Source organism: Xenopus laevis, chromosome 9_10L (genome assembly GCF_017654675.1).
Source record: "Xenopus laevis strain J_2021 chromosome 9_10L, Xenopus_laevis_v10.1, whole genome shotgun sequence".
Lineage (NCBI taxonomy): Eukaryota > Metazoa > Chordata > Amphibia > Anura > Pipidae > Xenopus > Xenopus laevis.
This window is the reverse complement of record NC_054387.1, coordinates 38315282-38338618: the sequence shown is the minus strand read 5'-3', so window position 1 is coordinate 38338618 and position 23337 is coordinate 38315282. Positions and strand designations below refer to the sequence as shown.

Sequence of the window (23337 nt, the reverse complement as noted above, 5' to 3'; positions counted from 1 at the left end):
AAATCTGTTGGAAAAAGAAGGTAGCCGTGTTTATTTTACAAGAAGATGGAAAATCATGATCATCTTAAGCATCTTTCTTCTGCTATTGGTTGCTCACACTGACAAATGGAGCCACATAATTAATGGAGAGATAACCCTTAGCACCATGTTTGGTGACTACAACAAGGAAGAGAGAGAAAATATGGAGAAACATCTCAAAGGTCTGGAGCAAATGATGAGTGAATTGAACAGACGAATGGAAAATGATGAAGAGGAGATGAGGCAAAATATTCTGTTGCTTATGCAGCTCAAAGAAGCGAATAACAAACTGAAGCAGCAACAAGATGAGCTCATGGCTACTGTAAAGAAAATGCCCCAGAATACAGCATATTCAGGCCTCTATTACTGAAGAACACAGGAATAAGGCATTGTTGGTCCAGATCAAAAATGATATGAGCAATTTACCCCACTGGCATATTTTAGTGGGTGAGAAGAGGTGGCACCAGTGGTACTGGCCATTAGAGTGCTGTTAGGCTGAGAAGCAGCTGTATTAGACCTGTTAGCCATTTGCCACTGAAGTCTAAAGAAGTTGGAATATGCAGCCTTGTGCCATTAGCCTTCCTGCTTCTCTTTTTATTGCATTTCTTGTTTTTCTTTGCTTAATAATTACCTGTTATTACTTATTTAAAACTATTAATAAAATATTAATAACTTTTATTGCTTGTGGCTTTTTTTTTTTTTTTTTAACCAAAAAGCAATAACATGCTATGGAGCACTATTCAATGAGCAGTCTGTACTTACCTAAATTCTTTTATTCACAGAGACTTTTTGGGTTTGTAGTCAGCAGGAAATAACCCACAATCCAAAATGTTATCTGTAATATGAGCCATGAAATTTGAATGCACAAGGTAAATTTTGGGGACAGTCAATGCCACATACTTTGGTAAACTGAAACACATTAGTCATCAAACTGTTCAATGAGCCTTCATATTTAAGGTTATTTATTTTGATACCTAATGATATATGGGACATAGGATGCTTTAAAGTGGAAACTTTGAGGTGATTTACTGAAATTTCATCATCACCAATTTTAGGAAAGCTTTAGTAGCAGTTTGGTAATTTGGAGTAGAAAGATGTATTTACCTATTTTGGGTTAATTCTACTAGAAAATCATATAAACATCAAATAAACCCAATAGGCTGGTTTTGCTTCCAGTAATGATTAATTATATATTGGGTTTGATCAAATACAACCTACTGTTTTATTATTACAGAGAAAAATAAAATAATTTTTACCTGTATTTATGTTCTCTACAGATATACATCTTAACTCATCTCTATGCATTCACACCATTCTCCATGCACATACGTTCCACTCAAGCAAAACTGCGGCCATTTCGCTTCTTTACATGAAATTTATATATGTAGTTTGCTTATTTACTGGCTTTATATAGCGAACTAACCCTCTGCTGTAGATGTAGAACTCTGGGGTTATATCTGAAGGTTTGTATCATGATAATAGATTAGACAGGGTTTAATAATATACTGATATCTTGGCAAGGATAGAGGGGGCCCAAAGAATAATGAGAATATGGAAAGAAAACAAGTGACCATCCAGCTGTCTCTGCTATCCCAATTGAGTGTAGCTATAGAAACAGAGATTGGTATAACCATTTATTTTTAATAAACCTGTTTCAGTAAAGAATTCACAGAGGCCCGAGAAAAATGAATAAGTAACCACAAACCAATAAAAATCAGTGTCTTGTAATTTCCTTAATGCTAGGGGGTTATTTATCAAAAGCAAAATTTCAGAGTTTTGTTATACCTCGAATGAACTTACAACTCGAATGGTAACTCGAATGGAAAAAATTCAAATCTGCTGAGTTGTGTAACCCGAATCAAATCGCTCGACTTATTCTCGTTTTTGGCCAAAACCCTCCGAAAAAAAACTTGAATATCATGCATCTTCAATGGGACCTCTGCCATTGACTCCTACATGACCTCGACAGGTTTTTAGATGGTGTGTTTTCGTATTCAAGCTATTTCCATGGTTGGGTTATATTAAATCTCGAAAAATTCAAGTTTTTTCCTTCAAAAAACTGGGTTTTGACCAAAAAAACCCTGAAAACGTGAATTTTCATGGAAAACACAATTCGACCTCAATAAATCTGCCCCTTAAATATCTTGGCTATTTTGCAGCCGAGCTGGCAGTATTCTGGGTCAGTATTGCAATGCTTCTAATTGCTGGGGAGATCAAACCTTGACCCTTGGTTGCATCGAATCCTCTCTAGGGGCACACAGGGCATTGTCTTCCAGAATTCAGCATCCAAAATCTGTCAGAGGTGACATTGCATTGCAGCAACCAGTCTCTTTTGTCACAATGGTTACTCCATGTTGTTCCTTACAGTGCATGCACACACATGTTCTACTGCCACAAGACATTCTATACAGGCACAGCAACACAATGTCTTTAAAGCACATGCCAACACCAGAAAAGGGACAGGGCTAATGAGAAGCTTTTACTGACACAAGAATGCCTTGGGGACATAGGCGGATTTTAATTAAGGCTTGGGAAGGCTGAGCCTTCCCAAACCTTTGTTCATTGTAAATGTACCCTACCTTGTCTGAAATATTGTGCTGGAGAAGGTTCTAACTAAAAATCGATTAAAAGCGATTAATGTAGCACTGGCACTGTCAAAGTTCAGTGGGAAGTGTGTGATAGAGAAGTAAGACAGTAACAATCAAGCCTGATATACTCCACCTTGCTGTCTCAGGAGTTGTTCCTTGGGTCCTAGGCTCAGAATCTATTGCTCTTCCCTGGCCTGCTTCCAAGAACTATTGCCCGGCCAGCAGGGGGAGGGGCATACACGGAGCTAAATCTACGGTGCAGGGAAACTGAAGCTCAGAGCAGCAGAAGGTGTGGAATATAACTTATTAATAATAATCATCCTGCTATTCATGCATTAAATGTGGCTGCATTTTTTTTTCATATATGAATTTGTTGAATATGTGAGTTGAAGGAGTTGTTTGCGGATTTCTAGAATACCAAATACTAATACAGACACAAGTCTAAGGTTGAGATAATGAGTCTTTTGTGGCTGTAAGCGTTAATCTTGCCAGGAACGGAGTGTGGGGATTCAGGAATATGAATTCTACTGGGATTTATGGGGGAATATTTTAGTTGGAGTGGTTATTTTGGGGGCTTAAAAAGTTTTGGAAATGGCATGGCCGAATACTGGCTAAGAAATTTGAATGCAGAAGGTAAATTTTGGTGACCGTCAATTCCACATACTTTGGTAAATTTAAACAAATTAGGCATCAAACTGTTAAGTGAGCCTTCATATTTAAGGTAATTTATTTTGATATCTAATGATATATGGGACATAGGATGCTTTAAAGTGGAAACTTGGAGGTGATTTACTGAAATTTCATCATCACCAATTTTAGGAAAGCTTTGGTAGCAGTTTGGTAATTTGGAGTAGAAAGATGTATTTACCTATTTGGGTTAAGTCTACTAGAAAATCATATCAACATCAAATAAACCTTTGTTTACAGTAATGATTAATTATATATTGGTTTTCGATCAAGTACAACCTACTGTTTTATTATTACAGAGAAAAATAAAATAATTTTTACCTGTATTTGTTTTGTACAGATATACATCTTAACTCATCTCTATGCATTCACACCATTCTCAATGCACATAAGTTCCACTCAAGCAAAACTGCGGCAATTTCGCATTTCGCTTCTTTACATGAAATATACCTGTAGTTTGCTTATTTACTGGCTTTATATAGGGCACTAACCCTCTGCTGTAGATGTAGAACTCTGGGGTTATATCTTGATAATAGATTAGACAGGGTTTAATAATATACTGATATCTTGGCAAGGATAGAGGGGGCTCAAAGAATAATGAGAATATGGAAAGAGAACAAGTGACCATCCAGCTGTCTCTGCTATCCCAGTTGAGTGTAGCTATAGAAACCGAGATTGGTATAACCATTTATTTTTAATAAACCTGTTTCAGTAAAGAATTAGAGACCTGAAAAAAATGAATAAGTAACCACAAACCAATAAAAATCAGTGTCTTGTGATTTCCTTAATGCTAGGGGGTTATTTATCAAAGTAAAATTTCTGAGTTTTTTTTATACTTCGAATTGTAACTCGAATGGAAAAAACTCAAATCTGCTGAGTTGTGTAACCCGAATGAAATCGCTCAACTCATTCGTGTTTTGGCCAAAACCCTCCGAAAACATGAATTTTCATGGAAAACACAATTCGAACTTCAATAAATCTGCCTCTTAATATCTTGGTTATTTTGCAGCCGAGCTGGCAGTATTCCGGGTCTGTATTGCAATGCTTCTAATTGCTGAGATCAAACCTTGACCCTTGGTTGCATCAAATCCTTTCTAGGAGCACACAGGGCATTGTCTTCCAGAATTCAGCATCCAAAAATTGTCGGAGGTGACATTGCATTGCAGCAACCAGTCTCATTTGTCATTTTCATTTGTCTCAATGGTTACTCCATGTTGTTCCTTACAGTGCATGCACACACATGTTCTACTGCCACAAGACATTCTATACAGGCACAGCAACAGAATGTCTTTAAAGCACATGCCAACACCAGAAAAGGGACAGGGCTAATGAGAAGCTTTTACTGACACAAGAATGCCTTGGGGATCACTAAACTGCTAAGCAGGTAGCCAAGGGAATGGTGCTTGCGAATAATGTCATTATCATGTTCTCTCCATGGGAGATATTGATTTCCAACCACACTTGATTCTCATGCTAATACATTATCCTTAATATGAGCAGATCCACAGGTTTATATCATGTCCATAAATACCAATATTGTTTTTCTATTTTCTATTTTTGTAGCTGTTTACCCTCGAGAAATTCCTCTTCCGAGTTGTATGTTATGTTAAAAATATAACCAAGTGCTTTCATCTCTCTCTCTGAGCTTTTAGATTTCAGGGATTGGACGTATTTCAGTGGAAATGGCTCTGTCTCATTGGAGTGTCATTTAGCGCATGTTTCCTTTTGTTCATCTGATTTGTAACTCTCATAGAGCAGGACTCCTCTGCTAGTTTTATTATTAATATTTATTTGCCTGATTACATCTAGCTGTAATCATTTATCATTTTTCTGGCAGTCGGCTTACGTATCTGTAGCCCCCGGCTGTGGTTAAGCCGAGTGTTGGGGGCAGGCCCGGACTGGCAATCTGTTGGTTCTGGCAAATGCCCGAGGGGCCGCTATAAGGTCCCATAGAAAGTCACTCTTTAGTGGGCTGGTGGGGGCTGATTGGGCCTCTGTGTACCTGAAATGCCAGGGCCTATTTTAATTCTCAGTCCAGACCTGGTTGGGGGAACCACCAGTTTTATGTATGTAGTCTCTCTCCTTTAGAAGAATTCCAAGTCCTTATGCCTTCCTGCTCCTTATATTCGGCCCTCCAGCTGTTATTGAACTACAAATGTCAAACACACTCTGAGCTACTTTACGTTAAAGTGGTTGTTCACCTTTAAATTAACTTTTACTATGACGTAGAGAGAGTGATATTCTGACACAATTTGCAGTTTTTTTTCAGTTGTAGTTTTTGAGCAATTTAGCTTTTTATTCAGCAGCTGCAATTTCATCTGGTTGCTAGGGTCCAAATTACTCTAGCAACCATGCATTGATTTGAATAAGAGACTGGGATATAAATAGGAGAAGCCTCAATAGAAAGATGACTAATAAAAAGTAGCAATAATTATACATTTGTAGCCTTTCAGAGCATTTGTTTTTTTAGATGGGGTCAGTGACCCCCATTTGAAAACTGGAAAGAGTCAGAAAAAGGAGGCATATAATTAAAGAATTGCAGAGTAAGCGCAGCAGAGCTCAAGGGCACCATCTTCTTCTCTTTGGTAATCTTCGGAAAATAAGCAATGTATTGGCGCATGTATAGTTGGAGCAATCTTCCGGTTCCGGAGAACTGCGATTGTGCCGAAAGTGATGGAAATAGCCGAAGGGAAGGAAGAAGAATTGAAGATAACAGAAGAGAATGGCACCCGTGGGCTCTAATGTGCTTACTCTGCAGTGAGGGGTAATTACAGGATTAGGGGCAATTACTGGGGTATACACATGTATACTTAAAACTTTGGGCTGTTGTCTTACTTACTTTACTTTTACTCTTGTCTTTTTTTTTTTTTTCACCTAAAAACTGTTTATTTTGGAAGTGTGACTATTGGATCAGGTATTTTGACCACTGTGACGTTTGTTATTTTGCTGTTTCATTGTTTTTTAAATTTTTTGTGGTTTTATTGCAGTTTTATCCTTGCATTATTGTTCCTTATGTGTTTTTTTTAGCATAGCTTTGCAGTTTGGTACTTTGGTATGCAAAGGTGAGTTTCCCTTGTTGAATTTGTCAGAATGTGTACTTTCCAAAAATATATATTACTCTGGGGTCTTTGTACAATTAGGGGGTTTTGCGGCACATAATATGCAGTCAGGGCTTAGATTGCAAAAGCTGAATTGGCAAACGAGAAAATTTATATGCACTATTTTTTTTCAGGAGTACAGCATACTTTCATAAATCTATGCATATTGGGGGTCAAACTGTTGAATAGACCTCTAGCGTTCATATTTAGGGTGATTTCCCTTTGTACGTAAAACATTATGTGAGATAAATGTAGAAACTTGCAATATTTTTAGGCAGTTCTCAGATATGTCATAAAAACCACTATGTTTAAGAAGGATTTGCAGTTTGGTGTAGAAAGTGTTTTTACCCTTGTTGGATTCTAAAGAGTACTTTCCGAAAATATATTTGTGGAATATATTTCCAAGCATATTTTGAAAGTTTAGATTGTCCTGGAAAAAAAAAAAATTGTTTTCTATGGTAAACTAAAAGACCCCTAAAGCGAAAGAGAGCAAAATGTTCAAAAATGGTCTGGCAATAAAAGTACCAATAGGCCAAATTGGCTGGCAGTGAAAGGGTTAAACAGAACTGCCTGTCTAGCAAGTATATACCTTTCTCAAACTGCTAAAACAGTAAAATGGAAATGTCTGGTTTTGCTCATATACTGCTTATGTTCATACATTTTTTGAGTTTAGAAGTAAATAAAAAAAACAGATTAACAGCAATACATTGGAAATTAGATTAATATTTTAATCGATCTGACTTATTAGGTAAACGTGTGAAACATATCAAAGTAGATGTGTCATTGGGGCATATATTCATTTAAAATTGATGATAGAAGGTGTCACACCCACAAAAATGTCTAGATTGATGATACTGAGGAATAAACTGAAAGAAGTTGATAATAAGTAAAACAATTGTTTGCCTGTAAGGTCTATGGAGGGTTAATGGCCTGGTGCACTGCTGCTGATGATGTCATAATAGTCTTTTAGTCATGTGACTGATGATTATGATGTCATAATAGGTACTGATAATAAAACCTGTTTGACAGTAAACAGCCAAACACTGCTCAGTCTGCTGAACATCCTTGCGAGGTGCGCATCAGCAGATTTCTACTTTCAATCTTTATTTCGTTTCTAACAAATATTTCAAAAATGAATCTTCGTAACCCGAAAAAGAAGTTAAGAATACATGTCCGATTCCTGGAGAATGAAACAGATGGATCAGAAGCTGAAAAATCACCCGAATCTTGCAGTGACTACAAGATCTTACGGCTCCCGCACAACCTTCTGGGCAACAAACCTAATGCTACAAACTCGACATCAAATCTGTTGGAAAAAGAAGGTAGCCGTGTTTATTTTGCAAGAAGATGGAAAATCATGATCATCTTAAGCATCTTTCTTCTGATGTTGGTTGCTCACACTGACAAATGGAGCCACATAATTAATGGAGAGATAACCCTTAGCACCATGTTTGGTGAATACAACAAGGTAGAGAGAGAAAATATGGAGGAACATATCAAAGGTCTTGAGCAAATGATAAGTGAATTGAACAGACGAATGGAAAATGATAAAGAGGAGATGAGGCAAAATATTCTGATGATTATGCAGCTCAAAGAAGCGAATAACAAACTGAAGCAGCAACAAGATGAGCTCATGGCTACTGTAAAGAAAATGCCCCAGAATACAGCATATTCAGGCCTCTACTGAAGAACACAGGAATAGGGCATTGTTGATCAAAAATGATATGAGCAATTGACCCCACTGGCATATTTTAGTGGGTGAGAAGAGGTGGCACCAGTGGTACTGGCCATTAGAGTGCTGTTAGGCTGAGAAGCAGCTGTATTAGACCTGTTAGCCATTTGCCACTGAAGTCTAAAGAAGTTGGAATATGCAGCCTTGTGCCATTAGCCTTCCTGTCTCTCTTTTTATTGCATTTCTTGTTTTTTTTAATTACCTGTTATTACTTATTTAAAACTATAAATAAAATATGAATAACTTTTATGGCTTGTGGCTTTTTGTTTTTTAACCAAAAAGCAATAACATGCTATGGAGCACTATTCAATGAGCAGTCTGTACTTTCTTAAATTCTTATATTCACAGAGACATTTTGGGTTTGTAGTCAGCAGGAAATAACCCATAATCCAAAATGTTATCTGTAATTTGAACCATGAAATTTGAATGCACAAGGTAAATTTTGGGGGCTGTCAATGCCACATACTTAGGTAAACCAAAACACATAAGTCATCAAACTGTTCAGTGAGCCTTCATATTTAGGGTTATTTATATTGATAGCTAATGATATATAGGAGAGAGGATGCTACAAAGTGGAAACTTTGAGGTGATTTTTCGGAAATTTCATCAACATCACCAATTTTAGGAAAGCTTTGCAGTTTTTGGTGATTTGGAGTAGGAAGATGTATTTACCTATTTTGGGTTAAGTCTACTAGAAAATCATATGACATCAAATAAACCCAATAGGTTGGTTTTGCTTCCAGTAATGATTAATTATATATTGGGTTTGATCAAGTACAACCTACTGTTTTATTATTACAGAGAAAAAGAAAATAATTTGAAAACATCGGATTATTTGGTTAAAATGGAGTCTATGGCGCAAATTCACTAAGCCCCGTCAATTCGCTAGCGTTGGTCATTTTCGTTACTTCGCAAATTCACTAACGAACGCTGGCGTAAATTCGCTAGTGTTACTTTGCACCCTTACGCCGGGTGAATTTTCGCAACAGACGTAACTAGACAAATTCACTAATGCGCGCATTGTACTGAACGCTACCTTTTACACTAGACTTCCTTCGCCACCTCAGACCAGGCGAAGCGCAATAGAGTAGATAGGGATTGCTTCAAAAAAAGTTCAAATTTTTTCTAAGTCCCAAAAAACGCTGGCGTTTTTTCTATATTATGGGTGATAGGCTGAAAAAGATCGAAAATGTTTTTTTGGGCTCCCCTCCTTCCCCCCTACATCTCCTGACTCATGGCAACTTAACTATACAGTGGGCACATGTGTAGGGCAAAATAAAAATTTTATTTGATGTTTTGAAGGTTTCCCAGGCATTTGTAGTGATTGTACGTATTCCTCCATTGAAATTTGAATTTGGCGCCGTATGCAAATTAACCATCGCTAGCGTAACTTCGCTTCACTTAGCGAATCAACGCTAGCGCAACTTCGCAACCTTACGCTACCCCTGAGCACAACTTCGGATTTTAGTGAATTTGCGGAGCGCTGGCGAAACTACGCCTGGCGAAGTGCGGCAAAGTTACGCCTGGTGCAACTACGAATCTTAGTGAATTTGACCCTAAGGGAGACGGACTTTACTTAATTCAGAGCTTTCTGGATAACGGTTTTCCAGATAACAGATGTTATACCTGTATTTATGTTCTGTACAGAAATACATCTTAACTCATCTCCATGCATTCGCACCATTCTCCATACACATATATAGCTATAGAAACAGAGATTGGTATAACCATTTAATTTTAATAAACCTGTTTCAGAAAAGAATTCATTGAGACCCCAAGAAAAATGAAAAAGTAACCACAAACCAATAAAAATCGGTGCCTTGTAATTTCCTTAAAGCTAGGGGGTTATCAAAAGTAAAATGTCTGTTTTTTTTTTAACTTCGAATGCACTCGCAACTCGAATGGCAACTCGAATGGAAAAAACTTGATTCTGAGAGTTAGAGTTGCGAAACCCAAATCAAATCGCTCGACTCTTTTGAGTTTTTTGGGCAAAACCCTTTGAAAAAAACTCGAATATCATGCAGGCTATTAACATCTTCAATGAATTCAAGGGACCTCTGCCGTTGACTCCTACATGAACTCGACAGGTTTTAGATGGTGTATTTTTAGATTTGATCTACGTCCAGGGTTGGGTTATAATAAATCTCTGAAACATTTTTTTTTTTTTTTTTTTTTTTTTTAAACTCGGAAAACTTGAAAACACAACCTGAACTTTAATAAATCTGCCCCTAAAATATCTTGCAGCCGTGCTGGCAGTATTCTGGGTCAGTATTGCAATGCTTCTAATTGCTGGGGAGATCAAACCTTGACCCTTGGTTGCATCGAATCCTCTCTAGGGGCACACAGGGCATTGTCTTCCAGAATTCAGCATCCAAAACCTGTCGGAGGTGACATTGCATTGCAGCAACCAGTCTCATTTGTCTCAATGGTTACTCCATGTTGTTCCTTACATTGCATGCACACACATGTTCTACTGCCACAAGACATTCTATACAGGCACAGCAACACAATGTCTTTAAAGCACATGCCAACACCAGAAAAGGGACAGGGCTAATGAGAAGCTTTTACTGACGCAAGAATGCCTTGGGGATCACTAAACTGCTAAGCAGGTAGCCAAGGGAATGGCGCTTGCGAATAATGTCATTATCATGTTCTCTCGATGGGAGATATTGATTTCCAACCACACTTGATTCTCATGCTAATACATTATCCTTAATATGAGCAGATCCACAGGTTTATGTCATGTCCATAAATACCAATATTGTTTTTCTATTTTTGTAGCTGTTTACCCTCGAGAAATTCCTCTTCCGAGTTGTATGTTATGTTCAAAATATAACCAAGTGCTTTCATCTCTCTCTGAGCTTTTAGATTTCAGGGATTGGACGTATTTCAGTGGAAATGGCTCTGTCTCATTGGAGTGTCATTTAGCGCATGTTTCCTTTTGTTCATCTGATTTGTAACTCTCATAGAGCAGGACTCCTCTGCTAGTTTTATTATTAATATTTATTTGCCTGATTACATCTACAGTAGCTGTAATCATTTATCATTTTTCTGGCAGTCGGCTTACGTATCTGTAGCCCCCGGCTGTGGTTAAGCCGAGTGTTAGGGGAACCGCCAGTTTTATGTATGGAGCCTTTTTTTTTTTTTTTTTTTGCTTAATTATTACCTGTTATTACTTATTTAAAACTATAAATAAAATATTAATAACTTTTATGGCTTGTGGCTTTTTTTTAACCAAAAAGCAATAACGCGCCGTAGAGCACTATTCATTGAGCAGTCTGTAGTTTCTTAAATTCTTTTATTCACAGAGACTTTTTGTAGTCAGCAGGAAATTGCCCACAATCCAAAATATTATCTGTAATTTGAGCCATGAAATTAGATTGCACAATGTAAATTTTGGGGGACGTCAATGCCACATACTTAGGTAAACCTAAACACATTAGTCATCAAACTGTTCACTGAGCCTTCATATTTAGGGTTATTTATTTTGATGCCTAATGATATATGGTACATAGGATGCTGCAAAGTGGAAACTTTTAGTTGATTTTCTGAAATGTCATCAACATCACCAATTTTTGGAAAGCTTTGCAGTTTGGTGATTTGGAGTAGAAAGATGTATTTACCCATTTTGGGTAAAGTCTACTAGAAAATCATATAACATCAAATAACCCCAATAGGCTTGTTTTGCTTCTAGTAATGATTAATTATATATTGGTTTCGATCAAGTACAACCTACTGTTTTATTATTACAGAGAAAAAGAAAATAATTTAAAAAAAAATCAGATTATATAGTTAAAATGGAGTCTATGGGAGATGGACTTTCCTTAATGCAGAGATATCTGGATAACGGTTTTCCAGATAACAGATGTTATACCTGTATTTATGTTCTGTACAGAAATACATCTTAACTCATCTCCATGCATTCGCACCATTCACATACGTTTTCTGAGGTTTTTTATACTTTGAATGAACTCGCAACTCGAATGGAAAAAACTTGATTCTGAGAGTTAAGAGTTGCGAAACCCAAATCAAATCGCTCGACTCGTTTGAGTTTTTGGGCAAAACCCTTTGAAAAAAAACTCAAATATCATGCAGGCTATAAACATCTTCAATTGATTCAAGGGACCTCTGCCATTGACTCCTACATGACCTGGACAGGTTTTAGATGGTGTATTGTAAGATTCGTGCTATGTCCAGGGTTGGGTTATAATAAATCTTTTTATATTTAATCTCGGAAAACTCGTATTTTCATGGAAAACACAACTTGAACTTTAATAAATCTGACCCTAAAATATCTTGGTTATTTTGCAGCCGAGCTGGCAGTATTCTGGGTCAGTATTGCAATGCTTCTAATTGCTGGGGAGATCAAACCTTGACCCTTGGTTGCATTGAATCCTCTCTAGGGACACACAGGGCATTGTCTTCCAGAATTCAGCATCCAAAACCTGTCGGAGGTGACATTGCATTGCAGCAACCAGTCTCATTTGTCACAATGGTTACTCCATGTTGTTCCTTACAGTGCATGCACACACATGTTCTACTGCCACAAGACATTCTATACAGGCACAGCAACAGAATGTCTTTAAAGCACATGCCAACACCAGAAAAGGGACAGGGCTAATGAGAAGCTTTTACTGAAGAATGCCTTGGGGATCACTAAACTGCTAAGCAGGTAGCCAAGGGAATGGTGCTTGCGAATAATGTCATTATCATGTTCTCTCGATGGGAGATATTGATTTCCAACCACACTTGATTCTCATGCTAATACATTATCCTTAATATGAGCAGATCCACAGGTTTATGTCATGTCCATAAACACCAATATTGTTTTTCTATTTTCTATTTTTGTAGCTGTTTACCCTCGAGAAATTCCTCTTCCGAGTTGTATGTTATGTTCAAAATATAACCAAGTGCTTTCATCTCTCTCTGAGCTTTTAGATTTCAGGGATCGGACGTATTTCAGTGGAAATGGCTCTGTCTCATTGGAGTGTCATTTAGCGCATGTTTCCTTTTGTTCATCTGATTTGTAACTCTCATAGAGCAGGACTCCTCTGCTAGTTTTATTATTAATATTTATTTGCCTGATTACATCTAGCTGTAATCATTTATCATTTTTCTGGCAGTCGGCTTACGTATCTGTAGCCCCCGGCTGTGGTTAAGCCGAGTGTTAGGGGAACCACCAGTTTTATGTATGGAGCCTTTTTGATTTAGAAGAATTCCAAGTCCTTATGTCTTCCTTCTTCTTATATTCGGCCCTCCAGCTATGATTGAACTACAAATGTCAATCATACGCTGAGCAACTTTACGTTAAGGTGGTTGTTCACCTTCAAATTAACTTTTACGATGATGTAGAGAGAGTGATTTTCTGACACAAATTGCAGTTTTTTATCAGTTGTATCAGTACTTTTACTCTTGTCTTTTGTTTTTAACCTAAAAACTGTTTATTTTGGAAGTGTGACTATTAGATTAGGTATTTTGACCACTGTCACATCAGTTATTTTGTTGTTTCATTGGTTTTTACAATTTTTGGGGTTTTATTGCAGTTTTATCCTTGCATAATTATAGTTCCTTATATGTTATTTTAGCATAGCTTTGCAGTTTGGTACTTTGCTATGCAAAGGTGAGTTTTCCCCTGTTGAATTTGTCAGAATGTGTACTTTCCAATAATATATTTTTGAAATATATTTTAAGCATATTTTGAAAGTTTAGATTGTCCTGGAAAAAACAATATATAGTTTTCTATGGTAAACTAAAAGACTAATGCGAAAGAGCACAAAATGTTCAAAAATGGTCTGGCAATAAAAGTACCAAAAGGCCAAATTGGCTGGCAGTGAAAAGGTTAAACAGAACTGCTGAACTGAAGCCTGTCTAGCAAGTATATACCTGTCTCAAACTGCTAAACCAGTAAAATGGAAATGAATGTCGGGGTACTGCTCATATACTGCTTATATTTATACATTTTTTGAGTTTAAACGTAAATAAAAAAAAAACAGATAGTAACAGTAATACATTGGAAATTAGATTAATATTTTAATCGATCTGACATATTATTAGGTAAACGTGTAAAACGTATCAACGTAATTGGGTCGTTGGGGCATGTATTCATTTAACATTGATGATAGAAGGTGTCACACCCACAAAAATGTCTAGATTGATGATACCGAGGAGTAAAATGAAAAAAGTCGATAATAAGTAAATGTGAGTAGCCTTGTTTCCCAATTTATCTGATTTAATTAGCTCCATTTTAAATCCTGATCAAATAACAATTGTTTGCCTATAAGGTCTATGGAGGTTTAATGGCCTGGTGCTCTGCTGATGATGTCATAATAGTCTTTTAGTCATGTGACTGATGATTATGATGTCATAATAGTGACTGATAATAAAACCTGTTTGACATTAAACAGCCAAACACTGCTCAGTCTGCTGAACATCCTTGCGACGTGCGCATCAGCAGATTTCTACTTTCAATCTTTATTTCGTTTCTAACAAATATTTCAAAAATGAATCTTCGTAACCCGAAAAAGAAGTTAAGAATACATGTCCGATTCCTGGAGAATGAAAAAGATGGATCAGAAGCTGAAAAATCACCAGAATCTTGCAGTGACTACAAGATCTTACGGCTCCCGCACAACCTTCTGGGCAACAAACCTAATGCTACAGACTCGACATCAAATCTGTTGGAAAAAGAAGGTAGCCGTGTTTATTTTACAAGAAGATGGAAAATCATGATCATCTTAAGCATCTTACTTCTGATGTTGGTTGCTCACACTGACAAATGGAGCCACATAATTAATGGAGAGATAACCCTTAGCACCATGTTTGGTGAATACAACAAGGAAGAGAGAGAAAATATGGAGGAACATATCAAAGGTCTTGAGCAAATGATAAGTGAATTGAACAGACGAATGGAAAATGATAAAGAGGAGTTGAGGCAAAATATTCTGATGATTATGCAGCTCAAAGAAGCGAATAACAAACTGAAGCAGCAACAAGATGAGCTCATGGCTACTGTAAAGAAAATGCCCCAGAATACAGCATATTCAGGCCTCTACTGAAGAACACAGGAATAAGGCATTGTTGGTCCAGATCAAAAATGATATGAGCAATTGACCCCACTGGCATATTTTAGTGGGTGAGAAGAGGTGGCACCAGTGGTACTGGCCATTAGAGTGCTGTTAGGCTGAGAAGCAGCTGTATTAGACCTGTTAGCCATTTGCCACTGAAGTCTAAAGAAGTTGGAATATGCAGCCTTGTGCCATTAGCCTTCCTGTCTCTCTTTTTATTGCATTTCTTGTTTTTTTTGCTTATTAATTACCTGTTATTACTTATTTAAAACTATTAATAAAATATTAACTTTTATTGCTTGTGGCTTTATTTTTTTTTTTAACCAAAAAGCAATAGGAACGCTTTGCAGTTTGGTAATTTGGAGTAGAAAGATGTATTTACCCATTTTGGGTTGTCTACTAGAAAATCATATAACATCAAATAAACCCAATATGCTCGTTTTGCTTGCAGTAATGATTAATTATATATTGGTTTCGATCAAGTACAACCTAGCGTTTATTATTACAGAGAAAAAGAAAATAATGTAAAACAAAATAGGATTATTTCGTTTAAATTGAGTCTATGGGAGATGGACTTTCCTTAATTCAGAGCTTTCTGCATAACGGTTTTCCAGATAGCGGATGCCATAACTGTATTTATGTTCTGTACAGATATACATCTCCATGCATTTGCACCATTCTCCATGCATATAAGTTCCATTCAAGCAAAATGTAGGGCAGTAACCCCCTGCTGTAGATGTAGTACTCTGGGGTTATATCTGAAGGTTTGTATCATGATAATAGGTTAGACTGGGTTTAATAATGTACTGATATCTTGGAGAAGATAGCGAGGGCCCAAGGAATGACAGCCATTTGGCCTTACCATCCAGCTGTCTCTGCTATCCCAGTTGACTGTAGCTATAGAAACAGAGTTTGGTATAGCCATTTATTTTTAATAAACCTGTTTCAGTAAAGAATTCGAGACCCGGGAAAAATGAATAAGTAACCACAAACCAATAAAAATCAGTGCCTTGTAATTTGCTTATATATCAAAAGCAAAATTTCAGAGTTTTTTATACTTCGAATGAACTCGCAACTCGAATGATAACTCGAATGGAAAAAACTTGATTCTGCGAGTTGCGAAACCCCAATGCAAATCGCACGGCTCGTTCGAGTTTTTGGGCAAAACCCTCTGGAAAAAAAACTTGAATATCATGCAGGCTATTAACATCTTCAATGGGACCTCTGCCATTGACTCCTACATGACCTTGACAGGTTTTAGAAGGTGTATTTTCGGATTCAAGCTATTTCCAGGTTCAAGTTTTTTGTCTATCAAAAAAACTGCACATTTTGACAAACAAAAAACACACGAAACGAAAACTTTTTCATTTTCATGGAAAACACAACTGGAACTGGTTATTTTGCAGCCAAGCTGGCAGTATTGCAGTTCATCTAATTGCTGGGGAGATAAAACCTTGACCCTTGGTTGCATTGAATCCTCTCTAGGGACACACAGGGCATTGTCTTCCAGAATTCAGCACCCAAAACCTGTTGGAGGTGGCATTGCATTGCAGGTGCATTGAGTGTTAGGGGAACCACCAATTTTATGTATGTACCCTTTCTCCTTTAGAAGAATTTGAAGTCCTTATGTCTTCCTGAACTTTATATTCGGCCCTCCAGCTATGATTGAACTACAAATGTCAAACACACTTTACGTTAAAGTGGTTGTTCACCTTCAAATTAACTTTTACTATGATTTAGAGAGAGTGATATTCTAACACAATTTGCAGTTTTTTTATCAGTTGTAATTTTTGAGCTATTTGGCTTTTTATCGCAGCTGCAATTTTATCTGGTTGCTAGGGTCCTAATTACTCTAGCAACCATGCATTGATTTGACTGGGACTGGGATATAAATAGGAGAAGCCTCAATAGAAAGACGAGTAATAAAAAGTAGTAATAATAATACATTTGTATAATAGCCTTTCAGAGCATTTGTTTTTTTAGATGGTGTCAGTGATGCCAATTTGAAAGCTGGAAAGAGTCAGAAGAAGAAGAAGGCATATAATTCATCAATTGCAGAGTAAGTGCAGCAGAGCTCATGGGCACCATCTTCTTCTCTTCGGTAATCTTAGGAAAGAAAGCACTGTGTCGGCGCATGTACAGTTGAAGCAATCCTCCGGTTCAGGAGAACTGTGATTGCGCCTGAAGTGACAGAAATAGCTGAAGGGAAGGAAGAAGACCTGAAGATAACAGAAGAGAAGACGATGGTGCCCGTTTGGTTTACACTGACTGGTTACTCTGGTTACCAGGCAGTAACCAATCAGAGACCTCAGGGGGTGCCACATGGGTCGTATCTGTTCCTTTTGAATCTGAGCTGAATGCTGAGGATCAATTGCAAACTCACTGAACAGTTATGTCCCATGTGGCCCCCCTTCAAGTCGCTGACTAGCAAGAGTTAGAGAGCTGAAAAGCAGGAAGTAGTGTTCTGGTCATTATTTTAGTCATCCAGTCACTCCATCCGTTATACATTAAATTTTTGGCTAACTAACATTTTTTATTTTGCACAGCCTATCTATCTATTTATTTCGTTTTTATTTTCACACTTAACTGTTCCTTTACTGCTATGGGTCACTGCATTTTAATGCAAGGATAGTCAGTCTAGCTTTTGATATTGATCATTATGCCCATGCAGCCAGTTTCACTTCACTTCCCAGTGTTCATGTTGTTAATGTATATAGAAAGTCAGCCATACTGGTGAGGCCCATCATATGCTCCCCATCCATTTCAGCCTGTATATGGCAACCTTTAGATTGGTGGCGCCTTGCTAATTGGAGGGGTAGATGCTTGTTGCTGTGGGCTGCTTTGGTTGCTAATATGAATGCTGTGATATCAAGTATTGAGGGAGAATAGCTGAAAGGCTGTTGCCTGTGCGAGTTGTGCCGTAGCCCAGTCATTACTCATGTGGAAGGCGCTGGCATACCCTTATGACATACTAAAGTTTGTAGCCGGGACACAAATAGAACAAAAGTAGGAGATTTTTCATGATGCATGCAGTAAAGCGACACATGCACCATTATTTCTCTGTAAATGGAGCGGCTGACATTACATATTTCCAAGGTGCACTTTGTATTGGACACTAGATATTAATCATGCCACTTCTATAGAGTAGCCAATTGTTCACTGTCTGATACACCCTCTGCTACTCCCACACCCCTGCAGGTTCATTACTGGAACTGCAGTGCTATCATCTGCCATTTCTCTATGAGGATAGGAAGCGATTATCTGCGTTAAGGCTGTTAAGTGGAAAACTACAGTTCTTAGCTAGAGCTGCTTTATGGCTGTTAAAAAATATTCATTATGGATTGAATCCTTAGTCAGGATTTTTGGGCTTACACCGTCGGTTTTGTGACTAGGATAGAGCTAGTGCTCACTCTGCTGGCAGTAGCAAATATCTGCAGCTGAACAATTTAGCTGGCTGCCATACAACTCTCAATGCCATATAGCTCTTAATGCCATATAACCTCGATGTATTATGGGCTTCTTAGTCAGGGGATTTTTTTTTCTTCTCTGTTCTGTATCTGATCTGTAGGTCATGAATGAAATGTTTGATATCTAACCCCTGTGTTTTCCTTGTTTTTATTAGCCAAGGCAAGCCGGAAGCTGACTTTCTTGTACTTGGCCAATGATGTTATCCAGAACAGCAAGCGCAAAGGACCAGAGTTTACTCGCGAGTTTGAGAAAGCGCTTTTGGATGCCTTCTCACATGTGTCCGGGTATGCCAATGGGACCAAACTGTAAATTAAATCCTAAATATATATGATAGTTAGCGCCTACGTTGTTATAAACATGCTGTTTAGAACTTGTGCTGATCAATTATAAAAAAGCGCTGGAATAATCATATCCTATGTCTCATAAGTTCCAGCCATTTTTCTGCAGCAAAGAGAGAAAGCTCTTGATTAACCTATATACGTTTAACAGTAGATTATAATGAATAATGTTCCCTCCTGCTACAGTTACTTACTGTGGCCTTGTGCTTTTATATGGTCCCATAACTCCTCTGTGACGTTACGATATATTAATAAATTACAGTAGCGGGCTACATTATCCACTATATTTTGTAGTTAAAGAGGAATTAAACAAGATGAAATATGCATGTAAATAAGGCAATATTTTTTCTCTTTAATCATGCCAAACCTATTTTGTGCTTACCACTCCATTAAATTCCATTATTGTAAGGTAGCTTGTTAAATTATGCTCTTTCATGCTGAAATAGTTTGCTGGAACTTTTAAATGAAATAGTTCTTTATTAAAGCTACATCTGTTCTGTCCCACTGATTTGGCAAGCAGTGTCCCTGGCTGTGTTTCAGCCTCACTTCTGCAGTTCTATATTTGCCGCAACCAACTGCTCACTCCCACCTCTTCTTGTCTGTGATTGGGTGATTTAATATGTACAAAAGAACATTGATTGAAAATTGACCAGACACAGTAGTTGGTTGATTCCTTACAGTCAAACAGTATGGTTGCCAAGTGTCATATACATTTTCTAATCTAATGTTGAAGCTTGAATGAATAAAATACACGCAATCCATTTTTGAACACATGGAGAAATTTCATGTCCAGCGTTAAGTATGAGCTGCCTAGAGGTGCATCACTGGGGGTCCCATGTTGGATATTTCTCTAAGCCCTTTTTTTTTTACATTTTCCTTCATATCTCCATTGCACAAGCACATACTCAATTTTTCTCTCCCACAGAGAGGCAGAGGACGGGTGCCGGATGCCCTTGGAAAGGTTGTTGCACATCTGGCAGGAACGCAATGTTTACTCGTCTGATTTTATTCAACAGCTCAGACTGGCAATCGAAAATGACGACAGCCCCAGGGAAGCACCAGGTACATTGCCTCCCTCTGACCCTTTGTTCAAGACATGACTGTGATTCGCGCTGCAAGTCCTTCTATATCATTTTTCCCAAAAGCAGCACCTGACCCAGTTATGTTCTGATCACACAGATGCACCTTGGGAATGTGCAATCTGGACACTCGGGCTTCATGAACATATTTACAGTGACCTTTTATGCTTTTTTTTTGTTACAATAAATTAGTAAAAAGTACACATGTATTAGCAGGCGACTCAAAGATCTTTATAGAAAAAGGACAATTTCGGCATCAGGAAGTGTTTGATACTGGCACTTTTGTTTTGTAAGATGGCTGCAGAGCACGTTCTATCAACTACTGACATTCACCAGTTAAGGAGTTTTCATACCAAAATTGGCACATAGCAACTACTGATCAGTTACTTGTGTAGAGCAGTGTAGCAGATATGTTTGGCTGCTATGTATTATTGTTACAGGGCTACCTTAACCCATGGAACAGACAAACATAATCACAAGTCGTTAAAGGGGTTGTTCACCTTTGAGTTAACTTTTAGTATGATGTAGATTTATATTCTGAGACAATTTGATATTGGTTTTTATTTTTGTGGTTTTTGAGCTTTTTATTCAGCAGCTCTCCAGTTTCAGGATTCTTGTTGCCAGGGTCCATATTATCTTAACAACCATGCATTAATTTGAATAAGATCCGGGAAAATAAAACATTTTCTAATTGAAAAATGATGTACCGTTTATGAAATAATCAAGTTAGTCTCAAATAACCAACTCCAGCACAAACAAAAGGCTACAAAATAACAGACTCTGGCAAACACCATGCACTCAGAGAAACAGAATTTCCAAAGAAAAAAGGTTAAGGGTGCAACCACTCCTCAAAGGATGTATTAGACCTAACTGTCAATCAAAAACTGACTCTACCTACTGCATGAAGACAGAATGAAGAGAGACAGGTTGCTCAAAGGGGGCAAGTGAAGAGTAACTTTTCATAAACGGTACAGAATTTTTCATTGATTATATTTAGAAAGTTTCTTATTTCAGCAAGATGAAGCTTATGTTAAATTTTCATTTCCGCGATAGTTCCCCTTTAATTCATTACTAAATTTAAACCTATGCCCTCCTACAAGTGCTACTGCTAATGGGACTTCACACACACTCTGTTCCTAAACCCAATATCCAGACTTCCATGCAGTCAGTGTGCAAGTAGGTCAATCATGGCACCTCTCTGAATATAGAGAAATATTCTTACACATTAACAATCTGCATCCTACTGTAAAGAACCTAAAAGTGAAGAAATAGTATATGGCCTGAGCTTAAAGGGGAACTATCACAAAAATGAAAATTTAATATAAGCTTCAGCATACTGAAATGAGAAACTTTTTAAATACAATCAATTGAAAATTATGCATCATTTCTGAAATAATCGTTTACCTTCACTCTCTCAGCATCTGTTTCTCCTCATTCTGTCTACATGCAGCAGTCGGGTGTCAGATATTCATTGACAGATCCAATATATCTTATAGGGAGCTTCCTTTCCGAGCATATGAATTAAAGCTCATTCAAATAACTGTTTCCAATACAAACAAAATCTAACAAAATAACTGCCTTTTGCACAAATCCTGCATGTAGAAAGACATGATGTTTGGTGATTTGAATGGTCAGCTCTAATAAATCTTCTAGACAAAAGGAGCCCCCTCCCCCTGTAAGATGTATTAGATCTAACTGTCAATTATCTGATGGCACCAATCCCAGGGCTGGCCAATCATGCCACAGTGTTTAAATTGTTTCCTAGAGATAAGAAAAAGCTTTAGAGTTGATGAAAAAGCCATGCTGGCTCATTATGGAAGCAAGAGAATTATTCCAGGAGTGTTGAAACTGAATAATTTAATAAAGATTTCCCTGCTGAGGGATTAAAGTGGATGATTACAGGCTGCTGTCTATCAAAGTGAGGTTTTTACACGACATAGCCCGATACTAGGAGAAGCATATACACTTGCTCATTTCGGCTGGCTCCGAGTTAATCTCTTACAGCAGGACTGTGCCCTTAGGATAATAAGTAAATGGCGGCTGACATAAAATCAGTGACATGTGGGTTAGCTGCGCTTTGTGTTGTCTGCCGTTACTTTATGGCATGAGCAATTAACGTCTGCTTTCTTACAATTCAGGTGCTTTCCCCTGATAAGATGAAGAGCTAGCATTACTGGGATGCTCCCAGAATGCACTTGGTGCTGCCCTCAAGCAGACAATAGCAAGGCTCACTGCTGTCAGGAGTATAATGGGTGTCACACGCTATTCTTGGGAATGACTTATGTTAGCAAGCATGGCTTCTTTGTGCTCGGAGTTGCCTTTTTCCCCAGTTAAATATAATTTTAGAAATTACTTCAACTTGATTGTCGATAACAGTATGGGCTTTAACCACATCAGACTGTAACCAAGACCTGTAATAAGCGTCTGTTTCTATAATCAGAGTGTATCTCTCAAGCAGGCTCTTTGCCTCGTGTGTGCCCATAATCACATTTATGCAATGAAATCTAGATATAGTGTGTCAACTGGTATCCACTGGTTTGTTCTTGGTTTGCTGTATTATTCCATGTGTTGTATAGTTATTATTACAGTTGGAATCGTACTGCAGACTAGCGCATGTCCATTAGTAACGCTGCAGATGTTCTATCTCTCTGCTCTTAATAAATGGTGTATCAAGGATCTGCTTAGGAACCCCAGTAAGAGATTATATAGATATACCTTGTGCTACGGAACATACTGTGTATCTTCTATACAAATGGCTGTGTGAAGTGTGGTGTTAAATGTGTCATGGCATTTTATTGCCCAGTAATAATGCTATTGTGTTGCAGTTAATGAGGAGAAATCGTTGAAACGCACCTTTCAGCAAATACAAGAGGAAGATGATGATTATCCGGGCAGCTACTCCCCACAGGAAACTTCCACTGGACCCCTTTTGGTGAGCCGTAGTTTATCATTGTTCTTGTAAAGTCATTGCCTTCCTATTTTCAGCTTTAAGCACCAGCAGTAGGTCTCTGGTAAGTGAAAGAATTAGGCAGTTGGGCTGTATTGTATTGTTTTGAGACATGCACAAATATGCTTTTCACCGGAGGCTGTACCTTTAAAGTCTCTTTACTGCCATGTTCCCACTAGGACGTAATTTAACCCTTGGTTTTGTACTACATAATCCATTTTTAATACAAAAAAAGCCATGAATAACCTTTAAATATATTCTTTAACACCATTCAGAGTGATGTTATATGGCCATGGATCTCCTCAGTAACTTCTAATA

General features: G+C 37.7%; 1 protein-coding gene across 2 annotated transcripts in view; it reads left to right on the top strand.

The window, feature by feature from the left end:
* The window catches only part of rprd1b.L (regulation of nuclear pre-mRNA domain containing 1B L homeolog), a 50912-nt gene that overhangs the window by 9639 nt on the left and 17936 nt on the right, over positions 1-23337 (top strand). For both annotated transcript variants that reach the window (XM_018241205.2, NM_001093124.1), the window contains 3 exon segments: positions 18810-18939; positions 19919-20055; positions 22898-23004. In XM_018241205.2, the coding sequence (XP_018096694.1) occupies positions 18810-18939; positions 19919-20055; positions 22898-23004 (374 nt within the window).